The sequence below is a fragment of the Chelonia mydas genome, chromosome 2 (genome assembly GCF_015237465.2).
Source record: "Chelonia mydas isolate rCheMyd1 chromosome 2, rCheMyd1.pri.v2, whole genome shotgun sequence".
Classification (NCBI taxonomy): Eukaryota; Metazoa; Chordata; order Testudines; family Cheloniidae; genus Chelonia; species Chelonia mydas.
Window position 1 is genome coordinate 81051537 of NC_057850.1, and position 22787 is coordinate 81074323.

Genomic DNA, 22787 nt, shown 5'->3' on the forward strand with positions numbered 1-22787 from the left:
CCCTTTTGAAAATGACTGGTATGGTGTTTTTGCCTGACTGAAGTGCACATTTCTTTGAGCGCCTAAAAAATTTGCTATGAAGTATGACGAGTATGTCAAAACATGATTTCAGTTTCTCTTAGTTTAAAAATGGTTGCATCTGTTTAATTTGATGCAAGAAGTTGGTACAGTGTATATTTGTAACAGTGTTTATGGGACTGAAGACTTTATTGGTTTGCTACATGAACAAGTAAATACCATAGTAAAACATACATGATTTTCAGCTGAAGAAATCTGAGTTGTAACAGTGGTAAATAGATTTCAAGAACTGTTTTTGGTAACCTAATAATTACTTAATACTTGGTTGTTAAAAAACAAAAAAAATCTTTAACTATGTTTTTGGTTATAATTGTAGCATGACTAATAGTAAAATTCTGCTAAAATTTAATATTAGTGTGTATGTGTTGCAGTTTCAACTAGGGTCACCAATCAAGGATCAGGAGCCCATTGTGCTAGCCACTATACAAACATTCAGAAAAAGCTAGTCCCTGCCTTAAAGAGCTACAGATGAGGTTATGGCAACTCAGTGTGTGGACTGGACTCTTATTAATCTTACATACCTCTGATGCCTTTTTTATTTTGAAGAGCCATACAATAATTAACAACACAGCATCCCTACTCCAAGTAGTTTACAGTCTAATTCAACCCCCTCGATACAAGCCACGAGAAACAATTTAGAAGGTGGTGGTAAGAAGTTGGTGTGGAAGCCTAGCACTGGGAAGTTTCACAAAAAGAATGTGTTTTAACTAGTGATACATGATTAACAGATGAGAAGTGAGATTATGCTTCAAGAGTAAAGAGAAGATGGTATTGAAACTGACAATGAGGTGAAACTAAGGGAGCAGTTGGAAGAGAATTGGGAAAAGGAAAAAAGATCAAAAACAAGACACAGTCATTCAATTCTCCCCTGAAATAGATTTATCCATGTCTATAATTGGCCTAAATCAGAAAAATACACTTGAAACTTTTTTTAAATAAGGGGTTTATTTAGTTAGAGCTTGCGTGCACGTATGCACAAACAAATCCAAACCTACCCCTCTTCTCCCACTCAACCCCCACCGTCACAAAGTAAAGTCAACTGATCAAATTTAGATTATCTTACCTTTTATAATGTGCATTTCTAAAGCATTTGATAAAAGATTTGACCGACAGGACAGGCATTTCCTCCCTCTTTGGGACCTATGGGGTCAGATAAATCTGGAGAGCTGGGTTATTTTTCATGTTGGTTTCCCAATTCCATTGTGTAGGACTGAATTTTTGTACTTGAGGGTTAGAACCCTGCTGCTGAATCATACCTCATTGCAAGAACGTCATACCTCACTCAGAGTACAAGTGTGTTGAAGGCCTGAAAAAGATACATAACATAATGTTAAAAGGTAGAGAGTGACTTGTAAAATAGGGTATGATTGTGAAGCAACGGATAGGCTTCATAGAATGCTTAACCACTATAAAAATGTTAATATGTGCCTGCACTAAAATGCTACATTTCTTTTTATTCTGGTTTTACTTGGAGAAGAAGAAAAAGATCTAATGAAGTGTAAATTTACATTGATTTGTATGTCTGGGGTATGTTGCAACCAAATAAAGTCTAGATGTGCAAATTACAATTTATGTGCTGGTATGTAGACATTGGTAATTGTTTACTGTGTGCTGTATATATGCAGGGGCAGAAGTATTTTGAATGACATACCCAGACAAATATTTTCACTCTCCGAAAATCTTGACTTCGACTCTACAATGTGTGATCTATCATTAAATATTTACTAAACCTCAACTGTACCATTGTGGAAGAAGGCATGAAACTCTATTACTGCTGTATCTTGTTACCTGTTCATACCATCTTAAGGCAACTCAGATACTTTGATGCCATTAAAGTTCCATTATCCTATAAGGATATTTTATCCATATGAATTTTAATACAGTGCAAAGAGTAAATATGAGATCTGAACATTTCAGAACTACAGTTAGGGGATGGTATAAATCAACATAGCTCCACTGCTGTCAGTGGAGCTATGCTGATATATACCTGTTGAGATTCTGAAGAGACCAGTTACCAGACTCATTCTGACCAATAATGGGCAGGTTTTCATTGTGGACTCTATCTCCTTTCTCCCCTCATCCTATGTCCTCTTGCTGCAGAAGGCAGCACATGGTGCCTTAGCAGGAGTAGGATGCTAAGACCAGTTCTATGTCTTCATGAACCTCTCCCTCTTCAAATCATCCTGGTCCCTGATGAAGGAAGCAGAAAAAGAAACCTCATTTATGGGTAAACTGGAGCAAAACCACCTAAATGGAAGGACCGACATCTCCAAGGAATGGGAGGCGTGCTAAAGAAATTCCTATGGACCTAACAGCAACAAACTAAGGTGTAGAAGCACGTGCCTCAAAAAACTACTTTGCCCTGGTGGTCTCTGCCATCCAGAAGGATAAGTGAATGGCAGAAGAGACGTTCTTTTACAAGAATCCCCCTGTCAACGAATCTACCGTCTTCAGCATCCCTCCGTGGCAAAGAACCATTTGGTTCCCTCATCAACACACAGGAAATATTCAGATACATGTTACTTCAGTGGTTAGAAAAAAGTGACTCTTAGAACACTGATTGTGATCCAGGTGCAGGTTCAATGCCATATCCCCAGTAAGGAAGGGATTAACTGTCTCTTCTCCCTTTGCAGAAGTGCTCAAGAGAGGAGCTAAAAGGAAGGCAACTAGAGACCCAGAAGCATGAGTATGGCTGGAAGCCAAGATCAGTGGAATGGAGACAACTGAGAATTGGATGGAGGCCAACAAGCACATTCTTTAGAGACAATATTGCATGGCTGTTACTGAAGGCTAAGTTGCAGAGCTGCTTGGAAAATGGAAAAAAAAGGGGGGCAGGGGCATTATTGAAATTTTATTTTGACACTTTTCTCTTCCTACGCTTCTGAGCTTGTTAAAATAAAATAAAGTGGGGGAGGAAGAAAATATTTTTTAAAAAGCTTTAGGATATATTCTACCTTTTATAATAAGGTTTTTTTAAAACAATAAATGGGGGGTTCTTTTTCTCTGCCTTCTGGTTAGAGAGACCAGACAGCAAGTGTGAAAAATCGGGACGGGGCTGGGGGGGGGTTAAATAGGAGCCCATATACGAAAAAGGCCCAAAATGGGGACATCTGGTCACCCTACTGCTGGTTCTGAGCCTTTTCCATGCACTTGTTTTACATTTTCAAGTTTTTCTCTGTAACTCTGCCCCCTGGAACTGTCCTTGGCCTTAGCAAGAGCGACTGCTGGGACTCCCGTGCCATCGCTTGCTGCCAGCTGCTGCGGCTCTAAGGAAAACGCTAAGAATCCCCCAAACGATCGAACCCCAAGAAAGAAGAGCCCAGGAACCCGACCGATCTTGGCACGCGGGGAGGTGGCCCCCTGCCTGCAAAGTAGCAGCGCAGAGAAGTAAGCGGGGGGAATACGGTGATTTTTGAGCCGGCCTCGGGGACTGGGCTCGCGAGGGCGGAACGCGGCCACCGCTGCCCGATCGGCAGTGCGCGCGCAGCCACCCGCAGCGGCGCCCGAGTTCGGGGGGGCGGGGCGGCTCCCAAGCCACAGCCAGGCGCCGGGCGCCGCAGCGGGGAGCACGACCACGTGACGGGAAGCCCCGGCGCCTCTTCCGGAGCTGCGCGCGCCGCTTCCCTCACCGTTTCCGGCGCCTGGGTTCCGCTTGCGGCGTCATCGTGGGGGCCGGTTTGAATGAGACCCTGAGGGTGGGACGCGCCGGAGCCGCTGCCCGCTGACTGACGCCTCCTCCCCGCTTCGGGACACGCCGCCCGCCCGCCGCCATGCCGCTTTTCTCAGGTGAGCCGAGCCCCTCCCGCGCTGGCCGGCGTTGGGCCTCTCCCGGGTGCGCGCGCGGGGTCTCCCGCTTTCGGGGCAGCACGGACCAGGCTCCCTAACGAGGGGGCGGCTCGTGGGCGGTGACCGGGCCGCTGGAGTTACCGAGCGACTGAACGGACGCAGCTCGGCCCCCGCGTGGGGCGCTCCCGCCTCTCCCCGGTGGGTCGTTGCCTCAGTTATTTAATAGCGCCGCGCAGCGCCAGAAAATGCCCCGAGGGCGGACCCCGGACAGGGGCGGCCCCCACCCCCGTGGGACCCACTTGCTAGACCTTCTCGGCTCAGCGTGAGCCATTGTAGACAAGCAGCAGCTATCAGGCTTTGAGCCAGATGTGCCCCCACTGTATAGGAAACTCGTCTAATCACATGTCCCCGTTTTCCTGATGAGAGTATCGTGTGGGACAGTGTCAAAAATGCGAACAAATCATGTCTGCTGCATTCTGTAAACACCAGAGAGGAGTCTGATGTTATAGGTATTACTTTTGTGCTCATCAACGTCTCCTGGAGGCTGGGGAGCGGGGCATGGTGTGCACTACAAAAGCAAGCACTGGAGCAACGGTCTGCTGTGTCAGTGCATGTGTCTGCTGGGGGGGGGGTGTGGTGTATATACAGAGAACTTAAAAACTTTTGATACTGATTTTACCTATTTGTTGAAACACACTGGTGTTCACCAAAACAAGAAATAATTGTACACTCACTCTTCCTAATGTAGGCCCATCAGCCTATACTTATTTTTTTTAGCTGCACTGTATTCTAGCTAATGTTAGAGAAGTTGCAATTTAGCACAATTGCATCTCATCCTACCCACCCCGGTTTCCACCAAGGAAAGTTACTGGCAAAAGCTGTAAGAGCTGGAAACTTCCACTCTCTGGTGGCTCTCTTCAGGGAGTTGTTGCTGGTGTGTGTGCATTTCACAGTTCAGCCTTCCCAGGCCTGTCAGAACATTTCAGTGCTTGGCCAATGAACTTAAAATGGCACTGTGAATTTATCTATCTCCCTGCAACCTGAACTGTGGTTTGCAAATTGGGGCCTTTTTTGGAGTTGGTGAATATGGCTTTTCAAACTCACTTAAACAATCCATTGTTTCTATTCTGCATGGCCAAAGCATCATTACTACTCTCCCCCTAGCCCCCCAATGCTTTTTCAATAGATAGCCTGACTTCTGTTTTAGTTGTTTGTATAATCTTTGCTTGAATTATTTTATTTCCTTATCAGCAGGACTGATATTGGGCACTAGCTGATGAGTTGTATGTTGGAAAATGCTGGACATTTCTATTATGATATCTAAACTCACGGAAAAACTTTGTACAGTGTATTTCTATGGATACTAAGTTTTTAAAGATAGTTGTGTCCGAGATTATAAGGTTTATTGTCTTGCAATATAGTTAATGTTCAGATTGGATTCTCGTGCAATTGATTATTAGCATGGTTTACATAAGAGCTCTGTTTTTTTGTACTCCAAAACCTTCTCTGTTTGAACAAATTGCAAAAATGATTGGAAAGTGCCTCTTCAAGAATGAACACACTGATTGTAATGCCCTGCTTAAGGCTACTTATTTGTCATGACAAACAAATGGGAGAAGTCATGGCTTCATGGCAAAAAACAAATCACAAATGTATAGAAAAAATGCAGAAGGACAGGCAAATCATGCTCTTTTTACAGATTGTCTGTGTGGAAAAAATTGTTTAAAATCACCCCCTGGTCATTTTCCCGTAGTCTGCTATCCTGGACCTATAGGATGACCTGACAGCAAGTGTGAAAAATTGGGACAGGGGATGCGGGGTAATAGGAGCCTATATAAGAAAAAGAACCAAAAATTGGGACTGTCCCTATAAAATCGGGACATCTGGTCACCCCATATATAAATGATGGAAGATCCTTTATTAAATCACAGCTGCTTTATCCTATATTGAAAAACCCTAACTTGTTGGTTTGACAGGGACAAACATACTGCCGTAACTGATAGCAAAATTGTTTTGGCTATCATAAATTTGCCTGATAGCCATTATAAGCTATGCTGTGTTTCAGTGTTTTCAATGAAGCAGTAACATTTTGAAATAACTTTTAGAAATATACAACAGCATTTGATGTAACCCACTGGCTGAAGATTTGCAACACTGCTGGAAAACCATGCTTTTTCTCTGCCATGGGTCAATGATAGATTAGTCTAGCAACAGTTGCTATGCCATGCATGGATTCCAGCTCTGCTGCTAAGGAGTCAATATGTAATTGACTGGAGCTGCAGGACATTCCTATTATGTCCAACTACACTGAGCTAAAATCATTTTGTGACTGTACTGTACCAGCAGTAAGGCATTTAACAATGGTTGTGGTGTAACTGGGGCTAGATAGAGCAAAATAGTTTGTCTGGTTACATATTTGATGTGCAGTATGCATTTTCATGTAAATAACCTTTGCCACCAGAAGTATTAGTTTTGTTTTGGAAGAACATAGGGTTATCCCACACAGAATTATAATAACTGACCCATGATTGATAATAGTTGCAATCAGCGTGGTCCATAGATTGGGGGAATTAACTTTCTAATGACTTCTTAAGATTGGACAGAGAAATAGTTTTGCTTGGTTTTATTGTGAAAACATGAATCTTGAATAATTTTTTCAAACTTATTGATAGCCAACGTGAAACTGAACTTATGGTGGGGCGCCCAAGGTCAGTCTTCGGTAAAATATTATATACTCATAGTTAATTCTAGAAACTAAATAAGCTCATGTGGAAGAGAATGATCCACATGTGTAATGCATTGTTTTTGCAGTGAACGTAAAATGGGGGAAAGAGAAATTTGATGGTGTAGAGTTGAATACTGATGAACCTCCAATGGTGTTCAAGGCTCAGCTTTTCGCATTGACTGGAGTTCAGCCAGACAGACAGAAAGTTGTGGTGAAAGGAGGAGCTCTAAAGGTAGAAATCACCAAAAACTTCCTTTTATTTGTCTAATTCTATTTAATGTTTAATTAACAGTAAGAATATATGTTACAAATGTATAAATGTGACCATGAACAGTTCAAAAAACGCATAGTATGATGTGTTGATGCTGTAGGTCTGTTGCTTGTTACTGGAAAATGTTTTGCAAAATACAGGTTGATTAATTGGTGGACAGCACAAACCAAAAGGAGTACTTGTGGCACCTTAGAGAGTAACAAATTTATTTGAGCATAAGCTTTTGTGAGCTACAGCTCACTTCATCGGATGCATGTAGTGGAAAATACAGTGGGGAGATTTTATACACAGAGAACATGAAACAATGGGTGTTACCATACACACTGTAACAAGAGTGATTTGAGCTATTACCAGCAGGAGAGCTGGGGGCGGGAGGGGAACCTTTTGTAGTGATAATCAAGGTGAGCCATTTCCAGCAGTTGACAAGAACCTGTGAGGAACAGTAGGTGGAGGTGTGTCCGTCCCCCCCCCCCCGTCCCCCCCCCGTAATAGCTCACCTTACCTGATCACTCTTGTTACAGTGTGAATGGTAACACCTAATTGTTCATGTTCTCTGTGTATAAAATCTCCCCACTGTATTTTCTGCTACATGCATCCGATGAAGTGAGCTGTAGCTCATGAAAGCTTATGCTCAGATAAATTTGTTAGTCTCTAAGGTGCCACAAGTACTCCTTTTCTTTTTGCAGATACAGACTAACATGACTGCTACTCTGAAACACAAACCAGTATTTCAAAACTTTTCCCCACCCCTTTGTACAAAGATAGTCTCTTGGTGTTTTCGTTAAGAAATTAACAGAACTTGAACAGTACTTTCTGCTCGGTTAAGAATTTTAGCTTGTTTCTGCACTGCAGGCCAGTGAAAACAATCCAGAACAGACAGTGTATCTCTGCCATACACTTTTTATGCCAATATGACTTAATTTGGTCAATTTGCCTTTTTTCCCTTCCTTCTGAAACAGATACTTGAGCTGACTAGTTGTAAAACTATCAAGAGCCATCTAGAAAAGAGTACCTTGCTGTTTTTAGTTTAGATTGACACAAGATTGGAAAAAGAATAGTCTCTAGTAAAGTGTTCGCAAAAAGAAAAGGAGTATTTGTGGCACCTTAGAGACTAACCAAGTAAAGTGTTAACGCTGCTACAATGTGCTGTTCAGAGACAAATGACTAATGTTGGTGAAAGCATCAGTTAGCCTTTTGAGTCTTCTAAAATGTCTTCTACTGTAAGACAGTAACACAATCCTTTTCTTCCCTTCAAACATAGGATGATGAGTGGGGCAACATCAAAATCAAGAACGTAAGTATCCTCAAAAATTCACTTGCATATTGGTAAACGGCTTAAAACTTGTCCGTTTTATTATAGTGATGGTCCTTTTAAGAGTCTCTCATTAATTCCTTCATAAGTGGGGTGATAGTCTTATGACTTTCAGGAAAAAATAGGAACGCTATTGTGAATAATGAGAGATACAGTAATCAAAATTGTCATAGGCTTTGTTTTGTAACCACAGTGGCTTCTAGATTTTCTGCTTTTAGACTAAATAACAATTTTAGGATGTAGTTGTCTTACCCAAGCATATTTTTAAAAATCTCCACACTGGGTCTTCTAACATTTGTTCTCTGGGAATATGGTGAGAGAACTTTGTGAGCTAGGACCTGTGGGGAAATGACACTGTCTTCCTGATACTTTAAGAATTTTTTATTGCATTTTACGTAGATAGCTGCTACTCACTCAATTGCTCTCCTAGGATAGTTTCTCCGGTATAGGGTCTGTACTACTTTCACCAGCCTCAATGATGAGGCTTATCTGCTATTTTTCCAATCCCTGGGGTAATGCAAGAGATTCTTGTGATTTTGTTGCTGTTGTTGTTTCCCTGGAGCCTGCTAGCACTTTTTTACTCAACATATCCATGTTGTTTATCTGATATTCTGCCTGACCAGCGAAAGGCAGAGGTTGCTCCTGAGCTCTCCCTGATGGTTCTTTTCTTTCTTGCAGGAACTTGGTAGTTCTTTTCTCTTAGGGCATGGCTACATTTGAAACTTCAAAGCGCTGCCGCAGGAGTGCTTTGAAGTGTGAGTGTGGTCACGCGCCAGCGCTGGGAGCACTGGGGCACTGTTTACACTGGCACTTTACAGTGCTGTAACTTGCTGTGCTCAGGGGTGTGTTTTTTCACACACCTGAGCGAGAACGTTGCAGCGCCATAAAGTGCCAGTGTGGCCATAGCCTGAGATTCAGCAATAGTCTGGTAGGGAAGGGATCTTTAATGAACAGACAGGGGAAAGTTGCTTGATTCCCCTAGCCTGGGGGTATTTCACTTATTATGCAGTATCAGCAGGGTGGTGCAGTAGATCAAAGAGCTGTGGCAAAGGCACTCGCATACTATTGTGCTGAGGGCTAGATAGGTAAAATTCTGGTCTCGCACTCTGTACCAGGTGCTGATAGTCTTCCTCCAATAATCTAACCACACTTTGGGATATTTTAAGGAATTTATACTACTTGGGGTGAGTCTCTGGGTACTTATTACTCATTTTTTGATATACCCCTTTCACCACCAGCATCATACTTTCAAACACTGACCTGTTGGTCAAAGGGGAAGGAAATGTCTATGGTGTGGAGCGACCCAGGTTGTCACGATGGCAAGTTCCTTTTGCACATACTGGCCCAGGAAAGGTCATAGCACCAGTACCTTTCTCCCTGGACTGTCCACCTCTTGTTCTCTGGGCAATACTGTGGAGCATCCCCAACCCATTTTTCCCTCATACCTATGCCATATTGGCCACCCTAGATCAAATATTTCTCACTTCCTCAAATAGCCCCCCTGTCCTCAGAGATGGCATCTCCCTCGTTCCCCTCCTCTTAGTATACTCATCCCAAGAGAACACACAGGTCCAAAACCCACAAGCCAGCTTTCATAGTAGTAAATTCAACAAGATCCCTCTCAAGGTCCCCCAAATCCTTAGCGAAAGAAGGGTGAATTTCTTTCTATTCAGAGTAGACTGAACTTGAATAATTAGCAACTTTTGCACACACACGTGGAGATTCTAGTAAACTTTATTTTACCCTTTCAAATCTGAACATAGTTCTGGCTCCTAACTTCTTGAAGCCCAAGATCAGAGAAAAGGAGGATAAAGTAGTTTCCCTTGTATAGTACTGGAGTATGAAAGACTTTTGACTTGAAAGGGTCAAAAACGGAGGGAGTTTTCATTTAAAGATATTCTGTGGTTCATTAATTTTTTAGTCATAATTGGAACGTGATGTTAATTAAAGCTGTTTAGTAGAAAGATCTTGGCTACTGACTGATATAGCGTCCAGGCCACATGGAAACTTGCATAAAAATACTAAAATTTTTCCTATTGTGCATTTTCTACTTAATTATGAAGTTGGTAGTACTGTTTAGAGATTAATGAACTAAAAGCCTTTTCTTAGTTTTCATGAAGGAAGGGTGATTCAGTAATTCAATATAAATATAAAAGAATAAAGTGGTAGATTCACGTCATTTTTTTTCATTGGTTAGCTTTGTCTTTAGAAACAATAATACAGTATCAAATAGACATTGTAAGAGAGAGCTGTTTGTTTATCTCCAATAGGAGATATCTGAAATTACTAAATTTTAGAGGTATGCAGATTTCTACCTTTCTTGCACTGTATTTTATGGATGTTCCTTAATGTGTCTGATTATATTTGCTGTGTTTACAGGGGATGACCTTATTAATGATGGGCTCTGCAGAGGCACTCCCTGAGGAACCGGTAGCTCGACCTGTCTTTGTAGAAGACATGACAGAGGAGCAGTTAGCCTCAGCTGTAAGCATATTTTGTACCTCAGATTCCTGTTATGTTTTGGATAACTGCACTTTTCAATGTATTTATAATGTTTATTTAAAAGTGGATCTTCAACTATAGCATATTTAGTTATCATTTCTAGTATCTAACAAACCTGAAGGTGTTGACAATGTAATGTGACTTTGGAGGAAATGGTAAAAAGTGTATTTTAAATTATAGCTCATTTAACTAATATCATTTGGCTTGAACCAACCTTATTGTGGGGTAGGCATACAGTAGAACCTCAGTTATGAACGCCAGAGTTACGAACTGACCAGTCAGCCACACACTCATTTGGAACCAGAAGTACACAATCGGGCAGCAGCACCAGAGGAAAAATAAGCCAATACAATACTCTGTTAAATGTAAACCTCTTTTTTTTAAAAAAAAAAGGAAAGCAGCATTTTTCTTCTGCACGGTAAAGTTTCAAAGCTATATAAGTCAATGTTCAATTGTAAACTTTTAAAAAACAACCATAACATTTGGTTCAGTTATGAACAACCTCCATTCCCAAGGTGTTCGTAACTTTCAGGTTCTACCATAGTACAGACTTCCCAGATGTGTCCCTGGAGAGGCATCTGAAGCCAGACTTGTATCGTCCTTGTGTTTTTGATCCTGGGCTTCTCTTGAACAAAGACTGCTAGTAGTGTCAAATTATTTGGTGGCTTTTCTATATTTACAGTAGTGCACCCTGAAAATATCCTAGTCTCCTTTTTGTGAACATTGGTTCCTAGTTGAAAATTTGAAACTCCTTTTTTAAACTGTTGGAGTAGAAGAAATCTTTGTGAGAGAAGGATCTGGGCGGGGGGGAAATTGACTGAATGTTTGAAAACAAAAGTTTCCCTAGTTTGGGATGTATTTTTTTTAATAACTTGAATAGTTTTGTTTGTCCTTAGTCTGAACTAGGAGCTCTTATGGTATTTTTTTAATTAACATAAAACAGCCATGGTGACTTTTGAACACTGGCTACTGCACAATTATAAATATCCATATGATGATGGCTTTATAATTTAGGACTGATATGTATTTTAATACTTACGTAAGATCCGCCTATGGTCTAAGAGGAAAATAATTGATATTTAAATTATATAAACCTATGAGACTAGAGTTATCCAGTCACTTAGACTAACTATAAATAATAGAGGTGAACAAGGAGACATCAATCTTGGATAAAATTTGAAGGACTTTACATGTTACTTTTTCTCTTACCAAATTTTATGTCTCTGAATTTCAAATATGCCTATACTCAGTGCTGCTGTTTTTTTAACAGACACATTAACACAGATTGTGTAGCTAGATTAATGCTTTTTCCCAAGAATTTATCCAAATGTGTAATTGACTCATTTTGTACAAATGAATTTTTCCTGATATCTGGCTCACTTTGTATTAAATAAGTGTTGCACAAATATGTTATGATATTTTGTAATTATTTCTAATGGTTCCTGAAATTGTTATGGTCCAGTTATTACATTAGTATGACCATTTTCTTCTTTTAAGAAGTTAGAGCAATATTTTTAAAATGTAAACTTCAGGACCTCAGAAATTCAAAAAACTCTTTTTAACTCCTCCCTGTAAACTAGTGATAAAGCAAAAGCAATATTAACAATTTAACTATGGATTTCATTACTTCTCAGAGTTCTGCTGAGAACATAGACGTTGTTTTAACATTGATTTGATTATATTACAACTATCCTTAAAAACACGTATGCAAGATTATCAAGGCAATCAGCAAGATAAGATATTTTAAAGTTTTTGAATTTGATTATAATTGGAATCTCTGTAAATGTCTTACTTTTAGGAGATTTGCCCTCTAAATTTCATTCTGTTCACTATACCAAAAGGTACACAAAAATGAAGCACTCTTTAATGTTTTTAAAAGCAATAAAGTGCACTAAAAGGTAAAATACTTCAAACTAACAAGGTAATAGAACTAAAAATAAATACTCTTTTTATAAAAAATAAATTTGAATTAATAGATCTGTTAGATAAAATTTGATGTAACATGATGGTTGATCAGGTTTTTTTTAATTTCAGATCTGTCTTAACAAGCTACTGTCTGAGTTACAGTGTGTATACCAAAATAATTTCAAATGTCTCTTAAATCTTCAAGCACCATGTATATTTCCTTGGCAGATGGAGTTACCATGTGGTTTGACAAATCTTGGCAACACTTGTTACATGAATGCTACAGTTCAGTGTATCCGCTCTGTGCCAGAACTGAAAGAGGCCCTTAAGAGGTAGGGTTCAGTACAAAAGTACTAAAATGAAAATTGTTTTCTTTGGATTATGAAGTGTCTGTGTAAAACTGTCATTTTAATAGAGCTACAGACTAAAAGAATCATTGTGTTGGTCACATCTTTGTCCTTACTAAGAAGTCAAAGCAGCTGCATATTTATAGGAGCTAAAATATTTTTAATAGAGAATTGATTCTGTCTCACTAAAAAAGTTCACATCCAAATTCTGATGCAGTCTACTGCAAATAAGACTTCAGCAACCTGCCTAAACAGTTTTGTGAACTTTGATCATCTCCTCTTTTGGGATTAACGTATATTCTGTTTTCGTCTAAAGTATTATGATCTCTCCTTTAAAAAAAAAAACAAAACCCACACAACAAAAAACTAAAAACCTGTGTTATGCAGTTAACTTAAGAAACAGTCCTATTCCTTTGCAAAAACACTTTTCCATAACTCTGTCCACTAGTTTGTTTGCAAACTGTCCAATTACAGATTATGTAGCTTGTGATGTTCAGTATGTTACATTTTGTTGGCAACACAGTGGAAGATTTAGTTTTAGAAATCCACAAGCATTTTTTTAGTACACTTGGTACTTCCTAATTTTCCTGACTCCTCTGGATTGAGGTCTGGAAACAACCAATTTCTACACAGATTTAATTGTGAGTAATGCATGAAGGATTTTTCTACCTTCTTGAGGGTCAGCAAGATAGATAAATCTGTTCTTCCAGACTTACCTTTGGAGAATTCCAGTGAGAGAGCCAACAGCACACAATATGAGAGGTCTTTAACATTCAAGAATTGTGGGAATAGTGGTTATTTAGGCAGGATTACTTCTCATGTAGAATGATCAAAACTCTTGACACCTCTGTACTTGACTTAGTTTCCCCAGTACTCCTGAGTGAATTCTGTGCCAAAAAACATCCAACAAATTTTGTTTGTCAATAAAAAAAATGTGGCGGCTCCAGCATGGCAGTGGGGAGCACAGGCCAATGGCTGCTCAGAGGTGGGAGATCACCCTTCAGGTCGCCCCCCCCTCACCCCCAATCCCGGGATATGGATTCAGCGGTGAGGCTGCACCTAAGCCTGAAACAGCGTGAGGGCTGGGCCTACCTCAGAAACACCCCAGGGCCCTGCCCCTCTGTACCAACTGTGGGCAGGCAGGCTTAGCCCAGCAGGATCTAAGTATGGAGGAGCTTATTATTGAAGGGATTGAGGTGTGGGGTTGAGAGGGTTCTGGGTGGGGCAGTTTGGATGCAGGAATCTCAGTGGGGGGTCTGGATGTGATGGGAGGTGGGGTTACAGCTGCAAGTGGACTGCAGTGGGTCCAGGTGAAGGCGGTTGGGGCTCAGTGGGGGTGGGGAGGTCTGGGTGTGGCAGGGGTTTGAGTGCTAGGGGAGCAGGGCTTGCTGGGGTGGTGGTCTGGATGCAGCTGGTTGGGGCTCAGTGCAGTGGGGGACCAGGTGAACAGGGAGTGGGGTTTGGGGTATGGGTTCAAATGCGGGGGCTCATCAGAGGGTGGGGGTTGGCGGGGAGGTGGTCTGGGTGCGCTGTTGGGTCTGGATGTAGGGGGAGGAGCTCGCTGCGGGGTACAGATGCGGGGGGGGGGGGGGTGAGGCTCGGTGTGGAGGTCTGGGAATGGGGGCTTCCGGATGAACAGGGAAGCAGCTACCTGTACAGTGACCCCTCCCCATGCAGCTGAGGAGGGATGCAGAACTTCCTGCAGCTGGGGGAGTTTTCTGGGGGTGGGTCTGACCCGGCCTCAGCCGCAGCTACCCCGTGCAGGGAAAGTGTGCTCCTCCCCATCCCAGATGGGACTGCAGGCTGAGCCCATAGCAGGGTAGGAGCCATCAGGTGGGGCTGGGGAGGTCCAAGTGCGGGGTGGGGTTGAGACTTGGGTAGAGGAAGATTGGGGGGGTGGGGGGGGGGAATCTGAGTATCGGGGGAGGGGTCTGCATGCATGGGGGTTGGGTGGACAGGGGGTGGGTCTGACCATGCACCACCTGGGGAGTCCCCAAACCCTCCCACCCCCTTGCACAGTAATTTAGCTCACCGTTGGTTGCCCCAGGTGCCCGAAAGGATGCGCCTGAGCTGCTGGGGAGTGGCACTTGACCGCTCTTGCAGCTTCCCTTTGATTCCCTGTCAGAGTCATTTTTCTGCAGGGAAGCAAAGAAATCTGCAGGGGACATGAGTTCTGCACCCACACAGTGGTGCAGAATTCCCCCAGGAGTAACAGGTACAGTAATACTGATTATCCAGATACTTATTCAAATTAATTGCCTTCCATTCTATTAAATAATTAAGATTTGACTGTTAAAGTAATGAGTCTGACATAAACGTTGCCTTGTAACAACTTTGATAGCTGTTTCTAGGCTGTAAAATTTACACATTTAAGTACACTGGAAAACTGTTCAGAAATAATCTGTGTGGGAAATCCCATAAATCTTAATTTCAGTCAGGAAATCTTTTTCACATAGTTTTAGAGCTGTATTTAGTATCTTAAATATCCCATGGGTTGTGTCAAAATATATCCTATAAAACTAGGAGGATGCAATAAAAGGTGGCAGTATTCTATCTTCTGGGAAACCAGCCCTGGGAAAAACCAAATCCACTGCTTTGAATGGTGTTAGCAGGACTCACTGTTTCTCTTCTCTCTTGATGACAGTACAAAAGGATAGTGAGGAGGAACGTAAAGCTGTTAGCTCAGCTAGGCAAGCTTAGTGTTCTGGTTTCACTTCACATCAGCTATCCTATTGAGGTCTCCAGGAGCGTCATCCCCCTTTAGCTTCTCATGGTTGATTTACCGCTTTCTGATGAAAGGGATACTGTCCCTGGTCCTCCCTGACATGAATTTTTGTGGAACCCAGGTCCAAGGTTGAAGTAAGAGAATCACAGATCCCTCTTCCTGTCTTGGAGGAGCCTATTTCCTCAGAGCTCTTCCTCTACATACTAAAGTAAGGGCTCATTAGGAAGAGGAATCTGATATAGGAGTAGCAGGAGAGGCTCCCATTCTTGCCCAGCAGTGAGTGAAGCAGCAGCATCACCTGATGGAAAATATGTACCTGACCTACTCCTTCTTTTCTTAAAGAAAGATCTGTTCCATCCATTACTTCTCTCTAAGTGGAGCAAGGAAGAAGGGGTGCCCACCAGCTCTATAAATTTTATTCAGACTTTATCTTAAGAGTATAAGAACTACTATACTGGGTCAGACCAGGGTCCATCTTGCCAAGTATCCTGTCTCCAGCAGTGGCCCATACCAGAGCTTCAGGCGCGACGTACAGGACAGGGCAGTTATCAAGTGATCCATCCTTGTCTTGCTCTCCCAGCTTCTGGTAGTCAGAGGTTTAGGGTTGCCTCAATCATGGGTTTCAGTTGCTGATCATCTTGGCTAATGGCCATTGATGGACCCATCCTCCGTGAATTTATCTAGTTATTTTTTTAACCCAATTATACTTTTGGCTATCACAACATCTCATGGCAATGATCTCCACAGGTTAGTTGCACATTGTGTGGAAAAAGTCCTTCCTTTTGTTTGTATTGAACCTGCTGCCTATTAATTTCATTGGGTGACCCCTATTTTTTGTATTGTATCTCTCCTCATAGAAGTCATTCCATACCCTTGATCATCTTTCCCTTTCTCTGAACTTTTTCCAGTTCTTCTAAATACTTTCTGAGATGGGGTGACCAGAATTGGACACGCTATTCAAGTTGTGGGCACACCATGATTTATAGTAGCATTATGATATTTTCTGTCTTCTTTTCTATCCTTTTCCTATAGTTCCTAACATACTGTTAGCCTTTTCAAACACTGCACGTTGAGCAGGAGTTGTCAGAGAACTCTCCACAGTGACTCTAAATATCTTAGTCTCATAAGATGGAGAAAGTTGCATTCGATATTTGAAATTTCTAAGGAGTAACTCCTGCATGTGCTCCGCCTTTCCTGTGCTTTTCTAAAATACATTCTCCTCCTTGGTAGAAATCATGATTGGACACACCAGAAATGTGCCCCATTTTGTTCCATACTCTCGGTGCACGCTTCCCCCGCCCCCCCAGCTGGCTGGGAACCTGGTTGGGGACATAAACTCCTTTTGGTTACTTACTCTCTTGTCCCCATTCCCTTCCCCTTGCCACACTGCATTGTTTCATAAGAGGGAGATGTGTGACAATAGCTACCAGAACTAGTGATCTCCCCTCAGCTTTGATCTGCTTTTACCACTGAGTGTGACTATTCCTCCCCACCTGGACTCAAATCATTTTAGGAGGTAGCTGTTGCTCCCATGTGAAGCAGTAGAAACCTGTGGTTAGACAAGTGTTCAGCCTTACTTTTCATGTGCTAAGCAAGGAAAGGCTCCTCTTCCAAGAAACAGGAAGAGAAGGGGGGACAGAATTAAATGGAAGGAGAGTGTATGCAAAATCACATAGAATTAAAGTAATCAAATTTTTAATAAGATTTTTTTTTTCATTTACTCTTAAGCAAAAGTGATTTGAGGGATGCCAGCCTTTCCTTTGCTTCAGCATGATTATAGTAGAAATGATGGTTTGGGGTGGGTGTCAAAGCACTAGAGGATGTATGCTGCCAGGCGGTAAATACTTGGATTACATCAAGTTCAGTGAATCTACCCAGAACCCTTTTTCAGAATGTTTTTAAATGTCTGTCTGACCATTTTATCCACTCCCCTCTTCTGTGAATTAAAAACCTGGTGTTTTGTTCTTAAAAATTTATTTTATATGATTTATTTTAATTGCATGCAAATTATCTGAATCTCTTTAGGTATGCTGGTGCCTTGAGAGCTTCAGGAGAAATGGCCTCTGCTCAGTATATTACTGCAGGTCGGTATTTGGATTAGAACAGAGTGTTTTTGCTATTATGTAACCAGCTGGAGTCCAGGATTGTTATTGCAAGTCTTTAATGTGTGTTTTTCTTTGGAGTTTATGCCTTGGGAACTCCAGAGCACTGAGGGGTTCATTTTAACCTTTACCACCTAATGTACTTCTAAGGACTAGACTAATCTAGCATACTTTTCTGCACCTTCCAAAACTTACTCCAACAAAGGTATATTGGGAGTAGTGTGGGTTACCCACTTGAAACTAGGCACAATCTAGCCTTAAATGTAAAGCATTAGCCCTTATTTCTTAAGTGTGGTTTAAAGTAATTGGGACTTTGTAAAGCACTCCTCTCCATCATTTGAGGTGAACGCTTCCCATGTAAACATTTGAGTGGAAAGTTCTTGTTTTTCACTTAATAGTAGGTTATAACTGTACTTCTGGAACTCACCATGCCAGTGACACTACATTCAATAGATGTTATTGGTCTTGCAACATCACTGGAGTAATATTGACTGCTATCCTCAATATGCCATAATCCTTACCCTAAACTTCATAATAGTGTCATATATTTAATCTCCAAAGGGAAAGTAACATTTTATTTTGGTGGTGGTGATGGTGGTCCGGGTAGCAGGAGCTCACAAAGGCCCAGTATCTCTGAGCTCTAACTAGAACTCTAGTTAGACCCTTTACATTTGAACAAGGGTACTACTTGTCCACTTTGTTTTCTTTTTTTACTCTATTTCATTGCCCCACTAAGATGCTGGGCCAGCACACTGGGATTTCTACCAGTCCATTTAAGGAAAAACAAAACAAAATAAGAAGGAAAGGTCCAGTTTGTGGGTATGCCTGCTGATCGAATTTTGGGGTGGTAAGTTCAATGGTTACTCTATACAACCATGCCTGCCCCTTCCCCTCTCACTGCCTCTACTTTGTGTCCCTTATTATTTTCTTTTGAGGTGACATCGTTGCTTCTGAGGAGCCTAATACATTGATAAGTAAATCCTTAGTTAACTCGTTGGTGCTGGGCTGGTCAGGAGCTCCTGCATGACACACACGCATTTTTTAATGCCTGTGTCATATTGAGATAATGCCTCTTGGAGTCAGTGTTTGAGATGTTGGATCACAGGGACAGGAAGAAACTGGCCATAAAACTTAGTTCTTTTTGTTATAAAATAACATTAGCTATATCCATTCGTATAAAAGCTTCATGCCTCAGTCTCCTTACCTGTAAAGCCTACATCACAGGCTGTTGTGAGCAGCAGTCAGTGTCTGTAAAGCGTTTGGAAACTTGAAGTTCTGTATAATGGATACATTTGTAGAAATAAGATTCATATATGCAGCTAGGAATGGGGGGAAAGGGGGGGTGTGTGTGTGTATGTTGCCACTCAACATATTCTTAATCAGCATCATCCACTACACTGCAAATAGCTTTGAACTTTCTGCACTAGTGTACATTGTCTTGCTTTTCCTGGGTGCGAAGTTTAAGTATTCTCTGAAGAATTTTAAGTGTGGAAAAATCAAGTTTAGATTTGTTCCTATCAGCAATAAGTGACACTTAAGTCACTGTGGCTTTCAGTTATAGAAAGTGGATCTTAACCTGAACACCTTTGTTTTTAGGTATAGACATGTTACAAAGACACTGTGCTTCAGGAGTGTGTTAAATAGTTTTTGGTGAATGACATTTCTATTTGTGGACTGTTAGTGAGGAGCCAGCTTCAAGTGGCATCAAAGGGCAAGGCACTATGTGCCTATCTTTCATATCTGGGTCATTTGCTATGCCTGCGTAATCATGTTTGCAGGCACATTTTGCATCTGTTGTACCTACTGTGAAACAACTGGGCCCTTTGGTGAAAAGTTCTAATTTGACACTGTTAAATAAGTGTTCCCTTTGGATATTGCCTTCTTGCTGTTCATTTTAACTACTAGTTTGCTGTAGTATTTTTAAATGGATTTTTTTTTCATTTAATTTTTTTATTTTCAAAACTCACTTGCTTTATTTTTAAGCTCTTAGAGATTTGTTTGATTCCATGGATAAAACGTCCTCCAGCATCCCACCCATCATTCTCCTGCAGTTTTTACACATGGCCTTCCCACAATTTGCAGAGAAAGGTGATCAAGGCCAATATCTCCAACAGGTAAAGACTTTCACTTAACTTCCAATATATTATACAGTGTCCAAGGAATACATTTCTGGAAAAGATGTATTTATCAAATAACTTATTCTGTCATAGAATACAGTTGCAAAACATTAACTCAACAGAAAATTACTACTTATAGCTATTGAAGTCCAAATATTATTCTGTGGCCTTTTGTATCCCAAAAGCTAGATTTTTTTTGTAGGGTGTAGAAAAATAGTTGCATGAAGAGTCAAACACCAGCTCAGCAAAATGTGTATTTTTGGGATGGCAATAAGTTCATAGTTAATGAATTGTCAGATTACAAATTTCATGTTGTTATCAGGGGATTGATAGTCGTTTCATAAGAGTACATACCTAAAATCATAAATGCCAATTACTGGTATCTAGTCAAATTTCAATATTCTGTTTTTTCATAGGATGCCAATGAATGCTGGGTACAAATGATGAGGGTACTACAGCAAAAGCTGGAAGGGATAGAAGGTGATGCTCTTATGGAGGTAATAGACATCATCTTGTATTATTCTATGATTCTGACTATAGATGAGGCTAATAATACAGTATTCATGACTTATATTCTTATTGGGTGGGTACATCAATAAATAGTTGAACAAATTTCATTAGGTTGGAGCACTACCAAGTTCTCCCTCGGTTATATTTATAGTCTAATAAATGAAATTGCCTCATGATGTTGAGAGCCAGTGCAAGGCCCTCCATGCCACTTAAATCGCACATTGGGGTGCCTGTGCTATGGAAGGAGTCTCCATGTTGGCCCTACATAAGCCAGTGTGGAAGACCACAAGATCCGTGCTTATGTGAGTCCAGTCGCCCTAACATTCTATTAATTTTATATGATGTTGGCTGTTTCTGAAAAGCATTATCGTGCTTTGGGATTCAGAGAAGGATGTCAGCAGGAATGCTGCAGCAAACAGGATTAGCTTAGTTAATTCACTGAGAACTTTATTTCCTCCAGGGTAAGGGTGAAACTTCCCCACAAGTGTAGCTTTAAAAAAAATACTTTGTTGAGTGTCTTGGTTTACAAAGATCTGTGATAAAACAGTTTTGTTTATAGTTTAAAAAGTATTATAGAGAACTCTACCTTTCAGTGAAAAATAAAGTGGTGCTGTTTTTAATAGACATTTGCTGTTTCTTGCCAGTATTATGGTCTAAAGAGACTGCTTTCACAGTAATTAAATGCTAATGTTGGTGTCTAGTCTAAATCTTTTTCACTCTGATAGGGAGACTAAGCAGATGAAATTTCAACATACCTAGTTTTCTTATGTAACCATAGGTATGTGTTCTTTTTGAATGAATAGGCATTCATGAACTATCTTTTAAAAGTACTTAATTGTCTGCATGGAAGAGATGGTGTTTTTGTTTGCTATTTAAAATTATAATAAGAAAACCTGTTTTGCAGACTGACTCTGGAGCTTCAGCAGCAGCTTCTAAAAAGAAGAGTTTAGTTGATCAGTTCTTCAGCATTGAATTTGAAACAACGTATCCTAAGGATTTTAAGGTCTAAAGAGCAGTAGTGATTTAGTAACTCATAGTGGGGAGGGGATTTCACACACAAGGGATAACAAAAATGAAAAACTTAACCCAGAAGAGGCTAGAGAGAAGATACTTGGGGAAAAGATACATCTGTATTGTAGAAGTACATAAAAGCACATCACAAAAATTAGAATAAGCAGTAATGGGAAAAATGGTACCTTTGGAAACTTTTTTAAAAACAAAACTTAAATATACAATGCTTCTTCTCTAGAAACTAATAGCATTTGAAATTCTTTGCCTCAGGAAATGCTGACAGTCTACTTTTACATGGATACCAATGATATCGTAATACAAAAGGGACTAGATGGCCACGCATTTAATTGCTAATTTGAGGGTTGCTGATGTTCTTAGTCTACTCCACGTTTTGTACATTGCTATCCCTTTCCTGAGGAATTTCGTCAAATGCAATAAATATATAACAAATAAATCTCACACCATCAGGTGACTAGGAAGTGGATTCATCATACGATTTTCAAAGAGTAGGGTTTTTTATAGAAAAATAATTTGTTTTGGGAGGTGGATCAAGATTGACATGCTCCATGGAAGTGGCATTTCAGGCATAGTGTACTATTCTTGATCACCTACCCATAATGAAACTGAGTGCATGCCATATTTGGGCCTGTGGAGTATTTTTTTTTTTTTTTTCTTTCCCCTGGACATATGGGGAAGGACCTGAGGCAGTTTTTAATTTTTTGCTTTTCTAAGATGTTGAGAGGGAAATATCTGTTTAGATCAGGGTAGTAATCTTATACAACTTTCTTGATGCAGAGTCAGGCGTTAGATCTTTTTGGAGCAAGAGGGCCATGCTTTTCTGCTTTCATACCATGGACCTCATTTCAGTTTCTGAGCCCATAAACTGTGGGTGGAGGAACAGAATCAGTATGGTAAGAGAATAGATACTTAGGTCAGTGGCATGATGAAATGAGTCCACAGAAAGTTTGGGGTGTAGCTTGGAGAATGGGGAGAACGTAGTAATGGAAGGGTATGTGGAACAGAGATGAAGGTGTAGGAAAGGGAAAAATTAGCTGATAGGGAGACTAGGAGGTGCATGGTGAAAGGAACTGCAAATGAGGAAAGCCTGGACATAAGTGGTTCACTATCAACTAGGTCACCTGATAGGAAGAACAGTGAAAGGAGGGGATGGATAAAACTACAGAAGAGGAAGTGATGGGGAGACTAGTTATAGAATTAGGGAAGAAAGAAAGGCAGTTGAGATAGAAAGGGAGAAGGTATGGAAGGGGATGTGTACCATCATTAAGGATATGATTTAGTCACGGCAGTCACTGATTCAGTGACTTTATCGGATGTCCCTGACCTTCAGCTGTCAGCGGCTGAAGGCGGGACTGTGTACACCCCTCCTCCCCCCCAT

General features: G+C 40.9%; 1 protein-coding gene across 1 annotated transcript in view; it reads left to right on the top strand.

The window, feature by feature from the left end:
• The first annotated feature begins 3425 nt into the window (after positions 1-3425).
• USP14 (ubiquitin specific peptidase 14) overlaps positions 3426-22787 on the top strand; it is a 33877-nt gene continuing 14515 nt past the window's right edge. Inside the window, exons 1-9 of the mRNA XM_037892773.2 lie at positions 3426-3864; positions 6676-6821; positions 8122-8154; positions 10552-10656; positions 12808-12911; positions 17677-17735; positions 19737-19867; positions 20287-20367; positions 21285-21364. Of these exons, the coding sequence (XP_037748701.1) occupies positions 3849-3864; positions 6676-6821; positions 8122-8154; positions 10552-10656; positions 12808-12911; positions 17677-17735; positions 19737-19867; positions 20287-20367; positions 21285-21364 (755 nt within the window). The 5' untranslated portion in view covers positions 3426-3848. The remainder of the gene's footprint in view (positions 3865-6675; positions 6822-8121; positions 8155-10551; positions 10657-12807; positions 12912-17676; positions 17736-19736; positions 19868-20286; positions 20368-21284; positions 21365-22787) is intronic.